We start from the raw sequence: 16,870 nt of genomic DNA, 5'->3' as shown, positions 1-16,870 counted from the left end.
TGCCTAGTTGGGTGGAATATAATTCGCTTCCACTGAAGTTTTGTGGGCTGTAGGGTGAATAAACCTTGGTCACAATGTTGGCAGTTGTACTTTTCTGGGGGAAATGTTTTGTTCGCAGATGGCGGAATCTTGAGCAGAAATCCATAAGGCTGGAGGAAACTGATTTTTTTAAAGAAATCTGTTAAGGCTTTACGTTGATTACATATATGGGGTTGGTGTGGTATATATAGGTTTATAATGTGCTTTGATATGGTGCCTGGGTAAACAAAATGCTGGAGAAACTCAGCGGGTGAGGCAGCATCTATGGAGCGAAGGAATAGGTGATGTTTCGGGTCGAGACCCTTCTTCACATTCATGTGGAGATGTGGGGGGGGGGGGGGGGGGGCGGGAAGAAGAAAGGAAGAGGCGGACAGTGGGCTGTGGGAGAGCTGGGGAGGGGAAGGAGGGAGAAAGCAAGGACGACCTGAAATTGGAGAAGTCAATGTTCATACCGCTTGGGTGTAAACCACCCAAGCAAAATATGAGGTGTTGCTCCTCCAATTTGCGTTGGGACTCATTCTGGCACTGGAGGAAGCCGAGGGCAGAAAGGTCGGATTCGGAATGGAAGGGGGAGTTGAAGTGCTGAGCCACCGGGAGATCAGGTTGGTTAATGCAAACTGTGTGGAGGTGTTGAGTAGCAATGTTACAACATTTTGAGATTTAAAAAATCAAGTCTGCAATTTATCCCATCAGATAAAGCATAACAATAAGTTTAATTTGACACCTAATTCACTTTCATATCTCAAGTAATAAAAAAGTTATGGACATTTTCATACTCGGAAATTAGCATCTTGTTCCCTATTGATTTTCTATGGACATAACAAAAAAGCTGTGATCGTGGACAGTCAAAAGCACATAACCTTCTTAAAAATTAAGAGAACTGAATGAAATTTTCAGTTATCATAGATTGAACCATTCTGAAACAAATATAAAATAATCTAACTTGGATGACCTGAAATTAAAGCATATAATTAGTTAGTTACCCAATTGTAGCTAATTTCAAACTTCAATTTACTAGATCTAAACATCTATCCATTTCTTAATAAATGATTAACATTTTTAAATAGCCCAAGTGTCCAAATAATATTTACAAATAATTCACAATAAAACATGATTTTAGAATCTCATTTACATCAATTTATAGGCCAAATGGAAGGAATTTAGTGTTCAATTGCTGTAAATTAAAGTCAATTTAAATCGGCTTTCTAGTGGGTTCCTGTGAACGCGCTGGTTTAGAACGTTCACATTGCGCTGGATTTGTGCCCTCAAATGCCCAGAAAAATACTGCGGGATATAAAGAGCCCAAAATGAGCTACTCACTATAGAAAACTTTATATACAGGGTTATATACATGCCCCATTTAATGTAAAAATAAGGTACATAACTTTAATTGTTTGCTTTATAAAACCCTGGGGCTGCGAGAGGTTGCGGAGTGAGGGAGTGATTTTTAAACTACTCTAACTATTTTACAAGGCCATAAAAACTAATAATACCTTTTGCGACGGGGTCTTTCAGCGATTTTCCGTTAATGATTTACTAGGCTGAACATTTTCGATTGCAACAGCCTAGTAAAAATCGCGTTTTAAACCCGCCCCCTCTAAACAGCGCCAAAATCACACACAAGGGGTGGGGCAGATGCTCAGCCACGATTCAGGTAGGTTTTGTAACATACCTATGTTGAGCAAAGCAATCGCCAAGCCTGTGCTTGGTCTCACCGATGTAGAGCATTTGACACCTAGAGCAGCGGATGAGGTTGGAGGAGGTGCAGGTGAACCTCTGCCGCACCAGGAAAGACTGCTTGGGTCCTTGGATGGTGTCAAGGGGGAAGGTAAAGCAACAAGTGTAGCATTTCCTGCGGTTGCAAGAACATATACCAGGGGAGGATGGTTTGGGTGGGAAGGGACGAAAGAGTTACGGAGGGAGCAGTCTCTGTGGAAAGCCGAAAGGGGAGGAGATGGGAAGATGTGGTCATTGGTGGAATCCCGTTGGAGGTGCCAAAAATGTCAGAGGATTATCTGTTGTATGTGATGGCTGGTGGGGTGGAAGGTGAGGACAAGGGAGACTGTCCTTGTTACGACTTTTATAATAGAGGAGTCAAGATTAAAACAAATGAATGTAATGAATTTTGGCTGCATTAATGGAAAACAGACTTTTGGAGCAAAGGTTTATTGAACTAGAGGAACACGCAGAGTGGAGTTGCTCTGGGATCAGTATTACCACCCCTTTCTTAATTTATATTAATAACTTGGATGTTGACCAGGCACAATTTCCAAACTCTCATGAAATGTGGAGGCAAACTGTACAGCGCAGTCATCAATAAGAGAAATAGAGAAGCAGAAATTACAATACGGTGTAAAATGAAATTTAATGACGAGAAAAGTGCCAACATAAATTGTATGCACAATTTTAAAACTAGAAGAGGTTATACATATATAATTCATTGATCGCAGCAGGGCAGATTAGTCAAAAAGCATACAGGACACTAAGCTTTTTACATATACGTTATAATGAATTTTTATAATACATACCTAGAAACATTGTGTTTGGTTTTGGACATTGAATTTTAGGAAAGATATAAGGCTCTGTAGAGTGATTAAAATGATTCTACTGATAAGGATTTGCATTAAATTGATAGTCTGGGGAAAAGGTAAGAACAAAAGGATTGTATAAAGGGATTTGATAATGCATTTGAATCCACGAAAAGTTTGGAATGGAGCAGGTGAAGAGAAACTGTTCCCATAATAGAAAGCTCAAGAAGTAAATGGATCCAGCAAAGGGTTAGGGTAAGGAATATATGGCCCAGGGATAGCAATGGGGGGGGGCAGTAATAGCATCCAAATGAGCACTGAATTAATGAATTTGCCCGAGTGGGGGAGGGGGGAAGTTGTGTGTGTGAGACGAGTTGGATCACTCTTACACAGATCCACAGTATGGATGTGATCAACTTGTTTATTACAGCACAGAAGGAAGCCACACTCTCTGCGGGTGCCACCTGCTCTACCGAGTATTTCCAACTTTTTCATGGTTGAATTCATGGATATGGTAGTTCAAGAACCTACAGTCCTTGTGCATTATTTTAATGCTGGGATATGGAGAATATTCTATCACACCATAAGACATAGGAAAATTAAGCCATTTAGCCCATTGAGTCTACTCCATCATTGAAACAAATGTTCCCCCTCAATCCCATTCTCCTGCCATGAAACCATAATCCCCACCAATTATCTGCCCCTCAAATCAACAGTATTAACCACGATAATCTGCAAGTCAAGACAAAAGTAATCCCCAATAATCTATGGGTCAAGGCCTGTAAGCCTCACCAATAATGTGTGGCTCAAGACAACAGTAATCTTGACCACATCAGCTGAAGGTTGACATTTCTCCAGATTTTGCTGCATGATCTTGTGTTGTATTGGAAATAGAAATTAGCACTGAAATGATTAACATTACCTCTTCTGACCTCGTGGTGGATGTGAAGCAACTGAAGATTGTTTGGGCTTCGAAATTGCTCCAAGAAACCCCAGAAATGATGTCCGCAACTATCACATTCAAGGTCCATGGTTCAAAATTCTTCCCAGTACTGTAGAATTGTTCCCACAATTTCAATCGACTTTAGTTGGACAGGGATCCCGGAAGCCACATTCAATTTAAAATGTCACCATGCCTTTTGGAATTTAGTTATTTTGTCCATATCTGGACCATTGTCTGGAAATGAGCAATCCCAGTAGAACCTAAAGTACACATTAATAAGCAGGTAAATGGTCAGCAACCACTTTATGTCAATTTGCCGATGTCTTGAGAGCAAGCTTTTAGGCCAGTATCACCACATTAAACATGCGCTGATGCTTGTGAGGATTTCCCAGTCCATTTGTCCACATCATTACATTGATGTCAGTGCTCCAATGTTCACCAGATCACACCTGGAATCCTCTAAATTTCTGTGCATTCCCCATATCCAATTTCCCCAGCTTCCTTGACGTGCATTCATTGCCTATCTTGCCATTTTTTAATTGTCATCTTCATTTTCAAACTCTCCAGGATCTTGTCCCTTCCAATCTCTGCAACCAGTTCCACAATTTAGAGAACTCTGCTCATCCTATTCTGACCTCACAAACTTGTTTTTCCCCTGATTTTATCACAAACAACACCCACCACATAACCTGCTGCCTATCACCATTTAGGCTCATATACAAGAATATAGACAATAGGTGCAGGAGTAGGCCATTCGGCCCTTCGAGCCAGCACCACCATTCAATGTGATCACGACTGATCATCCCCAATGAGTACCTCGTTCCTGCCTTCTCCCCGTATCCCCTAACTCCGCTATCTTTAAGAGCCCTATCTAGCTCTCTCTTGAAAGTATACAGAGAACCGGCCTTCACCGCCCTGAGGCAGAGAATTCCACAGACTCACAACTCTGTGAGAAAATGTGTTTCCTTGTCTCCGTTCTAAATGGCTTACCCCTTATTCTTAAACTGTGGCCCCTGCTTCTGGACTCCTCCAAACATCTGGAACATGTTTCCCGCCTCTAGCGTGTCCAAACCCCTAATAATCTTATATGTTTCAATAAGATTCCCTCTCATCCTTCTAAACTCCAGAGTATACAAGCCCAGCCGCTCCATTCTCTCAGCATGACAGTCCCGCCTTCCCGGGAATTAACCTTGTAAACCTACGCTGCACTCCCTCAATAGCAAGAATGTCCTTCCTCAAATTAGGTGACCAAAACTGCACACAATACTCCAGGTATATCACAAACAATATACGGAAGAAACTGTGGGATAGGAATGATACAAGTAATTCTTCAGAAAACCAATGACCAGAACATCTGCTTTATTGCCATTTATATATTGTACTAGACCAAGTGCAGACCCGTTGGGTCTGTTCCCCCAACGTGCGGTTGTGGGGGAGGCGGCACGCAGCGTCACACACACTAACTATCCCCCCCCCTCCCCCGCACTCACGCTAATTACCCCCTTGATATTATATTAATATTATTAATTTGCTCCTTTTACCCCATAACGACCCTATCTACTGACGCATAGCCCCCAACCTCAGTCACATCTAGTGGAGTGAGGGCAGAGAGAGAGGAGCAGAGGCAGAGAGAGAGACAGAGACAAGAGAGAGGGGCAAGAGGGATAGGGGGGTGGAGAGGATGATAAGAGGGAGGAGGGTTGGTGAAGGGGGAAAGGTGGGGGAGGAGGGGAGGAGCGAGAGAGTGAGGGGGAGAGAGAGGGGGGCTGAGGGGGGTGAGGTGGGGAGGGGGGGGGGAGGGAGGGGAGGAGGGGAGAGAGGAGGAGAGGAGGAGGGAGGGGGAGGGGGGATAAGGAAGGAGGAGAAGGGGGAGAGGGGGGGAGAGAGAGGATGAGAGAGGGGGGGGGAGAGGAGGGGGAGAGGTGGGGAGCAGGGAGGGGGCAAGGGAGGGGGGAGGGAGGGGGTAGGGGTGTGGGAGGGGAGGGGGATTTATGGGGGGGAGGTGAGGGGGGGAAAAAGTGGGGGAGAGGAGGGAGGGGAGAGAGGAGAGGGGGGGAGAGAGGAGAGGGGGGAGGAGAGGAGAGGGGGGAGAGGAGAGGGGGAGAGGGAGAGGAGGAGGGGGAGAGGAGAGGCGAGGTGGGGAGAGAGGGGGTGGGGGGGAGAGGGAGGGGGGGAGAGGAGAGGGGGGGGAGAGGAGAGGGGGGGGAGAGGAGAGGGGGGGAGAGGAGAGGGAGAGGGGGGGGGAGAGGAGAGGGGGGGGAGAGGAGAGGGGGGGAGGAGGGGAAGGAGGGGGGGGCGGAAGGAGGGGGGAGAGAAGAGGGGGGGAGAGAAGAGGGGGGGGGAGAAATTGAGAAGAGGGGGGGAGAGAAGAGGGGGGGAGAGAAGAGGGGGGGAGAGGAGAGGAGAGGGGGGAGAGGAGAGGAGAGAGAGGATTTGGAGACGAGAGGGGGAGAGGAGAGGAGAGGGGGAGAGGAGAGGAGAGGGGGGGGGAGGGGAGAGGGGGGGAGAGGAGAGGGGGGGGAGAGGAGAGAGGGGGAGAGGAGAGGGGGGGAGGAGAGGAGGGGGGGGGAGAGGAGAGGGGGGGGAGGGGAGAGGAAAGGGGGTGAGAGCCTAAAAAACATTTTAGAACCAAAAAAGAACATTCTGTAAGCATTGTAGAACCAAAAAGAGACACTTTTTGCAAACATTTTAGAACCCAATAAACACTTTTTGCAAACATTTTAGAACCAATAGACACATTCGCAAGCGTTTTAGAACCACTAAGGACACTTACATTTGAGTAGACATGTGTTCAGTGTTATTCACAGCTCAGAGAAACATGACCCTCTGCCTTCCTCCAGCTTGCAGACACTGATTGAGGCACACCACTTCCTGGTTTTATAGTCCCTCCCCCCTGCCGCCAGCAGGGGCAGCAGAAAGAATGGGGAATTTTGTAAAATCATTAATATCTCTGTCATTTATTATCAAACGGAAACATCCTCGGCACACGTACAGCGAGGGGGGCTCTGAGCAAGGTGGCCAAAAATGACAGCCGTAGGTGGCGACGTTCTCTTGGAAATCGCAGCACAGATGGCCAAAACCGGTCAAGAACAGACTTTTAGTAATATAGATAGATTGTATAATGGGATCTTTCAGCAAATTATGTACATTTTAAGCAATAGCATTTTACAACTGGGTCATGTAGGTTAAATTTAATCACATATGAAAATTACAAAAATCCCGGCACTACATAAAATGCTTTCAATATCAACCAAGGACGTATAGTTTTCATAAGGTTAAGTTTTGAGAAATGCAAAATTAGATTTAAATGATATTTACATTGGATAAAGCAAAATTGAATTTAAAGGTTTTTATTGATAACAATGAAAGATGTAATTACATAGAAAGACAGGACACAAAATAAAAGGCATGTGGTTGTCTATCCCATCTGACCCTTGGAAATTCGATTCAACCCACTTCCATGCTTCTTAAGCCATCAAATATTTGTTCTTGAATATTTATCCAATTCTCTTTTGAAATTCACCACTGAATCTGTTTTCACTGCCTTATCAGGCAGGTCATGACAAATTGCCTCCAATTTTTTTTCCCCGTACGACATCAGAGTATTTGTGATTCATCTTAAGTCCGTATTCTCTTATTCACATTCATCTTAAGAATGTATTAAAGCAATATACACATTTATAGCTATGGAAATCAGTTAACCGTACTCATCACAATTCTCTGTAACAACTCACAGATATTTCAAGATAGTTTGCATAGATATTAAATAACAAACAAATTATATTAGCTTTTCAAGATGTGTTATTTAGCTTCATTTATTGACAATGCGATTGGCAAATGAAACCATTATCCTTCTTAGAAAGTCACCAAAACACCAGTTTTTAAAATGATTAGAATCAATCAACACATAAAGCCACCTCAAAATAATTTACCAAAAAAAGCCACTTTCAGGTTCATGAACATAACATACAGATGACACGGGCAAAAAGACAAAAAGCACAAATATAAGTTCTTTAAAGATAAAACAAAGACTTAAATATGTAATCACTTTTAACACAATGACTCAAGTAATTAAAGCAATATACACCCTAAAGTTAGCTGCAAATCAAAAATAAACATCTTATTGCATGTGGCACCTTGGCCCAAAGCAAGCTTTCCTCCGTAAGAATAAATAGTTCTGGAAAAAAAAGTCTAACTGGAGATTACTTCTTTTAAAAAATAAGCTATAAATATATATATTTTTTTCATATAAAAAGAACAATTTTCCTTTTGCATATTGAAGATGCTGGGTCTTTCTGGAGCACAGCTGCACAGGTACAATAGCACCTCACATGCAACACCTGGGGAAAGTCCATATGTGGGGCTGTGCAGAGCAAAATTTCAACCTGTTATTTGATCAGTGACAACATCACTAGCACAGCTAACATATCAGACAATCACATCGGTACAATTTTTCGGGAGAAGCCATCGATTAGGTCAAGAATCCTTTGCAGATTTTCTCCCTCATTTACTACGAAAGGGTTATGCCATCTTTGGTAGCTAACTGCCAAATTCAACTGGGATTAAGAAATTCACAGTACAGAATTCAAAACTAGAACTAGTTTGTCCAACTGGCTTGGCTCTGCAGTTTTTTTATGTACTCTTGTACATTAATAAAAGTTTTATATCTGCTCAAAATTGCAATGGGAGTTCAAATGGAAAGCAAAAGAATTTGCAGTGTAAAAATCAAAGACTAATTTCTATCCTTAAATAACCATCATCAGGACAAATATAAAACAAGAGAGACAACAAAATATTGTGGAAAATGAAAACAATTTTCCAAAGCTCAAATCGCCCCTTTTGATCCTTCCCCATTTTGGTCATAAAAATATTACATAAACACATAATCATACCTCAAAAGATTTGCTGAAATAATAAATAGTAACATACTCACTGTTTTGTGAAGATTTCCCAGATAATTTGGCATATAATGTGCTAAAACCCTTCTGCTGTTTTATTCAATTCAAACAAAACTAGTTTCATCATATATAAACCTATATTTGGTATGGAACAATGGAACCAAAAGATCCTCCCATGCTAACTATTTTACTTAGAACTATAGGATAAAATATATTTTTGTTAACAATTGTATTTACAGCAAAATAGTTAGCCTATGCTTTCCCAAACATAAAGACTGCTGAATCACACAACTTGAACACCTGACACGCTGAGTTACTCCAGCACTTGGTCTTTTTCTGCAAACTTGCATCTGCTGTTCTTTGTTTCTAAATCGAATATTGGGGTGATTGCTGAATATAGTTCTTGGGTCGGCAGCTTCAAATAAACAGTTCCCACAACTTGATAGGTTGTTCAACTTTGCAAAAGTTTCATTTGCAATATACAAACTAAATTCCAAAATGAGTCAATAGCTATTCACATAAAGTGTGACCTTTCTGTTTTCCTTGATTCACTGGAAGAGAAAAAGACCCACTGCTTTTTCTGAACGGAATGGTAAGCCATATTTTACCAATAATAAATAAGGCAATTCGTCCCTCTATTTAGCTTGTACGTCGTGGTAAAACATGTTCTTAAAACAGATACACAGACACAAGCAACAACTTAATGATTAGAAACAATTATAAAAAGGTTTCATAAACTAATAAAGTTTGAAAAAGTTTAAAAGAAGCATAGCCCAGGAGTGCGTACGTACAATACAGCCAGCCTAAAGACATTATCAATCCAATTTGACTCAGCCTGGACAAACTCCTTCTTAGATGCCCATTTAGATTCTGGTACTCTTTCCTTTCATCATGGTTAATTTGAAAACTTTGCATCAAATGGACAGCCGCTTTGTCCCACTATAACATGCTGACTTCCTTACCCTAATCTAATGTATACTACCCACACATTCCCCCTAGTTTCTAACACTCAATGATACTTTCGGGACAATTTCCAGTACCGATGAATCTACCAACCTGCATTTATTTTAGATGAGGGAGGAAACGGGACCTCCTGGAGGAAACCCAGATGATCACAGGAATAATGTGCAAATTCCATGCAGACAGCACCAGGGATCAGGATTGAATCGGGATCACTGGAACCTAGCTACAACCCACTGCTTATGCTACTGTGCTGCCATAACTTAAGTTGAAATCTAGTTCACTAATAGTTTAATCAACTTCCTCCACAGAACCTCTATTTAAACTTGTTGTCTACAAGATTTAGTGGCACATCAGTTTACAAAAATAAAGACATCACCTGATGCTAAAAATCATATCCTATAGTTCTACCAAACTTATGATATCAGCTTATGATACTTCATGATGTAACCATTACACTGCACACATGTACAATATTAAAATCTGCAGTTTGAAATCATCCTCAACATTGGACGAGCATTAGATTGAAGAAAACCTTGGTACAGATTCTATACTATAAACACCAGGAATACCAATGCCTTGGAGGACTTGATTTAAGAGGTATTTGTCAATATTACAGTGAGAGATTGATAAGACTAACAAAAGGTCATATGAAAGTCTGATCAGATGTTATTACTATATTCAAGGAACAATCAATATGTTCTCATCTACCACACACGTGAACTATGGTATTAATGCCTATTCAAAATTCCACAAAATTAAAATTCATAGTTCTGTTAAAATCCACAATACATTTTTTTTGCCCAGATTAATACTCAACCTAAACATTACTCTAAATAAGTAATTATTGATAATACAAGGATTTGTCAGAACTTTATCACCGGTAAATATTTTACAAGGCTAAGTCTTAAAATTATATATTGGTGGCTACAATTCTTGTGAATCCGTAGATCTTTTTTTTAGTTTAACATATAAAGGTTCCTATATCTAGTCCACTATTAATAATTCCTATGCTAATCATCAATCTATTGTACACGGTAAGTGTTGCAGACAGCCAGCAGATCAACTTTGACTTCACATGATGATATTTCTTGAAATTGCACAGTAAAATGTAGATTAAAAATATGTTAAAAGGAGTTCTTCTCTGCATGGACTTTGACAAATTTCATCCTCCCAGCCAGCAGGAATATGACTTGTCTTTGTCATAGATGGTCAAAGCACTTTGGGACTTCTTTTCTAAGCCGAAGGCTAAACTGGAGGCACAATGTAAATGCACATCATTCTTTCGCAAGATTCCAGGGAAGAAGAATATTGTTGGACGTGGTTGGCATGAGAATCTTCAACGCTGCATTTGCAAGTTTCCAAAACAAAATCGTGCTTCCCTCACGGCAAGAAAAGATCAAGGCATACAATTGGTTCACAACATTCATGGCGTTACAAAGACTTCCAAAATAAACAGTCCAATGTGTTATTATGGAGATATCCCAGAGTTGGATGTAATCAGCATGCAACTGAAGTGCCTCCATTTACTCTTTTGTATGCAAGATAAAAGTCAAGCAATAATTAGTCAGTAAATATTCATTTTTCATACTTCACCATTGTATGGTCATAAATGTTATGGGCTTATAAATTCCAAAATGCAACGGTCATCTGTATTTGTGTACAGTCCTTTGAACTAACACAGTACACCGTTGGATTATGTACACAAAATTCCAACGATAAACACCTTTGTAGAAAAACCTAAAGATGACAGAGTAAAAGGGAGTGGCTACTGTTGCTTTCCATTTTCTTGGATGTCTGCCATTTCCTTCTTGCAGGCAATCAAAACTTTGTTGCATCCCTTTCCAATTTTGTACATCCACATTACATTCATAACATCCAAGCAAATACTAGCAGTGATCCAAGCAAATTGTGCTTGCAGTCCTAGCTTGGAAAAGGCCTCCGTTCCAAAAGTAGAAATCATTTTGCTATAGTACAGGGGCATGACAGCAATTCTCACCAGGAAGAATACCATCGCCATCAGAAGCCCATTAATGATATTTGGTTTGGAAGTTTTTGGGTAACATAATGCTTCCAAAAACCACCTGAAAAGCAAAGAAAATTATAAGAAATGCTTTAAATCTAACACACAATGAAAATACAAGATATGCTTTTATATCATGATCATATGACAATTCAACCATAAACTGACAACCACATTAAAACACATTTAAAGACAAAGAAACGTAACTGTGGTCTTGACCACAAATTTGTCAGCTCTCTCTTCCCAAGTAAAATAGCTAGAATTTCATAAAAGGGACAATATTTCATGCAAAACTGACAAAATCAAGGCCTAAATAATAAAAATCTCACCAATGTAATTACAGATCCACCACTGATTTTCCGGCACCCTTTTGGTTCCAGAGCTTTGCTGGATTATCCGTTTTGCCGGATCAACAGAGGTCACGGCCTCCGAGAGGAGCCAATGGCAACGGAGCGGTCCGCCAAGGCCACCTGGGGGCCGATATACCGACCCCCCACCAAAGTCAGCCTCAGATGTCAACAGTGGGAATGGATCCACCAGCTCCGGCCGGGCCACAGTTCCAGAGCCCCAGCCACAGGGGGAAAATTCAACCCGCTGATAGGATGTCTGGCCGTGGAAGTCTCGACGAGATCGAGATCGACCGTTTCATCCGACCCAGGCGCCACATTTTCAGGTGGACTTCCGGGGGGATTTCTAGTGTGCTCTTGTAATTTAGACCGGAATTAAAGGGAGGTGGCAGACCACCAGTTGCCAGAAGAGAGGAAAAAAAAGAAAAAACAACAGTGGTGGATCTGTACATTGATTGCTGGTTACGCAGAATTAATTCTACAACAAAGCAACCAGAAATTTCTCCTTTCCAGTTCCCTTTAAAACTTTCCAACCAAGATGAAGAATGTTGGGTAATAATCATTTCTGAGAGTGTTCTTTCAATAACGATTATTAGTGTGGAACCTATAATTCCAGGCAAAGCATGCTTTATAATTCAATTCAATTCAATTCAATTCAACTAATGTCATCGCACAAATACAAGTATGAGTACAACGAAATGCAGTTTTGCGTCAGTCCGTAGTAGTTGTACATAAAGAAAACAAAAAAAATAGAAAGAGGGAAGATACAGAATAATCAAGAAATACAGAATAATTAAACAATGGGGACGGAGGGACCAGAGAAATCTATCGTCGGGACGTCAGAGTTCAGCACTGTGATTGTGTTGTTGTAGAAGCTGTTCCTCATCCTACTAGTACGTGACCTGAGGCTCCTGTACCGCCTCCCTGATGGGAGGAGGGCAAACAGTCCATGGTTGGAGTGTGAGGGGTCTTTGATGATCTTCCCAGCTCCCAGATCAATACAAAGTTAGAATTACACTAGAACAGCTGGTATGAATACAGAAGCACAAGTCCCTGTACAATTTTTGCCATAATCGTTCTGATGCCCAGATGGATAAAATTGCTTGTGACAGTAATTAGTCCGCTTTCTTTCTTAAAGGGCCTGTCCCACTTTCCCGAGTTATTCACAAATTCTCCCGAGCTTTCAAACTCACAGTTCGTAATGTTCATAACGTGTCAGTCGGAGTCCGTGGCTATAGCGTAGTGGCTCGTTATGCCAACCGTAGGTACTCGGGGCATCAGGTAAGTCGGGACGTTTTTTCAGCATGAAGAAAAATGTTCACGAGTGAAAAAATAGCCTCTAGTGCCTACTGGCATAACGACTCGCTACGATATATCCACGTACTCCTATGGACTTGTTATGAACATTCTGCGAGTTTGAAAACTCGGGAAAATTCGTGAATAGCTCGGGAAAGTGGGACAGGCCCTTAACTATTCACAGAGTTTTTGTCCCCGAAATGAAAATAACCTGCCCCTTTATTTGAAGAAACATTCCCATTTGAAGCAAGTCACTCCTGGCAACTAACTTAAAGCATGCTTAATCCTTGTGGCCATAACTTAATCTTTGTGACCATAACTAATGGGATTAAACCCCTAGTCTTTGGCCAGGCACAGGTTGCTAATTATGGGAGAACTGCAATCGACGATAGCCAATAGAAAATAGGTGCAGGAGTTGGACATTTGGCCTTTGGAGCCAGCGCCGGCATTCACTGTGAACATGGCTGATCATCCACATTCAGTACCCCGTTCCTGCCTTCTCACCATATCCCCTGACTCAGCTATCTTTAAGAGCTCTATCTAACTCTCTCTTGAAAGCATCCAGAGAATCGGCCTCCACTGCCTTCTGAGGCAGATAATTCCACAGATTCACAACTCTCTGGGTAAAAAAGTTCTGGACTCCCCCAACATCTGGAACATGTTTCCTGCCTCTAGCGTGTCCGTTCCCTTAATAATCTTACATGTTTCAATAAGATCACCTGTCATCCTTCTAAATTCCAGAGTAGACAAGCCCAGCCGCTCCATTCTATCAACATATGACAGTTCCGCCATCCCGGGAATTAACCACGTGAACCTACGCTGCACTCTCTCAATAGCAAGAAAGTCCTTCCTCAAATTTGGTGACCAAAGCTTCACACAATACTCCAGGTGTGGTTTTACTAGGGCCCTGTACAACTGCAGAAGAACTCTTTGCTCCTATACTCAACTCAGATCAGGTGAAGGTTGTTGCTGTACAGCATTCACAGGGGGTGAATATTGCCAGATAACTTGTCAATGCAGGCCTGAAGGGCATCCAGGTTGGAGCAAAAGATATTTCAATATTATAGTCGGGGGAGGAGCCATCTTGGTGAATGGCTGCTAGCCAGCAGCCGTCCGTTTTAAATTCGTTTTTTTTTATAGTTTTTAGTGAGTCCTGTTTTTTGTTTTTTAGGGGATATGGTCTTTTTAATGTGGGGGGTAGGTGTAACTTTATTTCTAGGTCCCTACCTGGTCGATGTGGCAGCCTTTTCTCCGGGCTGCCCGTCGACCCGTCCTCGTGGCCTACCAGCGGGCTTGGAGCGCTGTTTCCTGGCGGAGACCCGCCCAGCACCTCGGCCTCGGCACAGCGCTGGAGCGGGCGATGCCTTGCCCGGGTCACCGCGCTGGAGCTCTGGCGAGCTGGACCGCCGAGAGCAACATCTCCGGGCTGCGGGTCTGCGGAGTGCGGAGAGGCGGCGTGCGGAGAGGCGGCAGTGCGGAGAAGCGGCGCCGACTTTTTCATCGGGAGCCTGGGAGCTCCAAACCGGCGCGGCCTTGTCGGCTTCGGCAGCCGCGGGCTCCAACCAGGAAGCGGCCGTTCCAGGTGGCCCAGCCGCCGAAAGGACTCTCCCGACGCTGGGACAAGACCACCCGGTGAGAACGGCCAGGGACATCGGGCCTCCGTAGAGGCATTTGCGGTGGCCTCAATAGGCCTGACTTTGGGGTGAACATGGGGTGGGGACTGGACATTGTGCCTTCCCCCACAGTGCTATCCACTGTGGGGGGATGATTTTTTTGTCTAATTGTAATCCTGTAAGTCTGTGTCCAAGATGGCTGCCGTGAAGAGAGAGTGGACGCTGGCGCGCTTTGGCTGCCGCTGCTCTCTCTTCACATTGTGTTTTTGATTTTCTGTTTTTGGATTGAATTCTGTTTTTAATTTGAGTCTCTGTGATGTCTTTTTTACTTATTTTATTCCGATTATATGTTTTTATTCCGATTACTATGTAAGTTGTCCTTGAGATGTCTGAAAGGCGCCCATTAAATAAAATGTATTATTATTATTATTAGAGGCACTGGCAGTACTGTATGAGGGAAATTTGTGCTAATTTAAGCTATACCCTGGACTGAACTTTATTGCCTTCCCTCACAGTGGGAAATGTTGATTCTGCTGTGTGGAGATGTTCATGTTTAATTCTAGTGTATTGTGTTCTTTTTATTCGTATGGCTAAAATGGCAATTCAAATCTCACTGTACCAATTAGTTCATGTGATAATAAATGTCTCTTGAACCCGTACCTGGCTTTACTCAGATAGGCACAAACACAAAATATAACAGTTTGTAGATTAGTGGCAAGTTGATGGAACAAGTCGGTTTACCTTAACAGTGCGTACAGGTAAACACTCTGAGAGAACCCAAAGTGTTTTTACAGAGTGCACTGTTAAGGCATTCAATAAACCAACTTGTTTAAAAGAATCGCCACTGATCTACGAGCTGTTTTATTTTGTGTCTATGCCTATCCGAGTAAAACAAGATACAGGGTATAGCACAAAATCCCCTCCTACAGTACCCTCAGGGGAGTGTACATTTAGCTCCTCTTAAACCAATACCGATGAATAGTTGATCAAAATTCTACCCCACATGCCCTGTGCTACATGCTCTCTGTTGAAAGTAATTTCAAAAACAAAGTGAGGCTGCTAGTTGAAGTAGTCGTGAAAATTCATTTCCTCTAAACATCTATCGTCTACCATATCTTTCTGGTGCACATTCTAATGCACCAACCCCTTTTGTCTACACTTTCTTACCAAAGTCATGCAGTTGTATTTGTTACCTCATAAAACAGAAATCCTTTTGAAAAGTCTTTTTTTTTTTAATGCAATGAAGCCTGGGGTATCTGAACATTCACTCAACACTGTTCCCAGACTTCAAACATGCACGCTTCAGATATATTATTTCCATAGCATGACCCTCACTCCTTCCTACGACTCAAATACCAGAACAAAATTCAAACTCCCTCAAATTCAAAAGTATAGCAGACCACTTCATCATTTGGAAGAAATTACTGGAGTCCTAGCAGAGATTTATGTGTCTTCATTGACCACGAGTGAAGTACTGGAAGACTGGAGAGTGGTTAACGTTGTCTTTATTTAAGAAGAGCTGCAAGGAAAAGCAAAGGGAACCACAGGGCAGCAAGCCTCATGACAGTGGTGGATAGATTACTGGAGGGGAATCTGAGAGATACAGAGTCTGGTCACGAAGCGATTAACCTGGAAAGATTCTTAGGAATGTTGCCTGCACTGGAGGGCTTGAGTTATTAGGAGGGGAAAAACCATGACTCTTTTCCTTGGAGTGAAGGAGGCCAAGGGATGACCTTATAAAGGTTTATAGAATCACAAGTGGCAATAGATATTCATCACCCCCCCCACTCCAAGATACACTGCCCTCCATAATGTTTGGGACAAAGACCCATCATTTATTTATTTGCCTCTGTACTCCACAATTTGAGATTTGTAATAGAAAAAAAATCACATGTGGTTAAAGTGCACAATGTCAGATTTTAATAAAGGGCATTTTTATACATTTTGGTTTCACCATGTAGAAATAACAGCAGTATTTATACATAGTCCCCCCATTTCAGGGCACCATAATGTTTGGGACACAGCAATGGCATGTAGTTGTTTAGTATTTTGTTGCATATCCTTTGCATGCAATGACTGCTTGAAGCCTGCGATTCATGGACATCACCAGTTGCTGGGTGTCTTCTCTGGTGATGCTATGCCAGGCCTGTATTGCAGCCATCTTTAGCGCATGCTTGTTTTGGGTGCTAGTCCAATTTAGTTTTCTCTTCAGCAATATAAAAG

The 16,870-nt window shown here is 42.2% G+C and overlaps 1 protein-coding gene across 4 annotated transcripts in view; it reads right to left on the bottom strand.

Annotated features, from left to right (window-relative positions):
• Positions 1–6,844: 6,844 nt before the first annotated feature.
• Positions 6,845–16,870, bottom strand: part of tlcd4a (TLC domain containing 4a) — a 49,283-nt gene continuing 39,257 nt past the window's right edge. For all 4 annotated transcript variants that reach the window (XM_055641469.1, XM_055641468.1, XM_055641466.1 and 1 more), the window contains one exon: positions 6,845–11,452. In XM_055641469.1, the coding sequence (XP_055497444.1) occupies positions 11,137–11,452 (316 nt within the window). In that variant the 3' untranslated portion in view covers positions 6,845–11,136. The remainder of the gene's footprint in view (positions 11,453–16,870) is intronic.

This window comes from Leucoraja erinacea, chromosome 10, assembly GCF_028641065.1.
Source record: "Leucoraja erinacea ecotype New England chromosome 10, Leri_hhj_1, whole genome shotgun sequence".
NCBI lineage: Eukaryota > Metazoa > Chordata > Chondrichthyes > Rajiformes > Rajidae > Leucoraja > Leucoraja erinaceus.
This window is presented reverse-complemented; position numbering and strand designations above follow the sequence as displayed.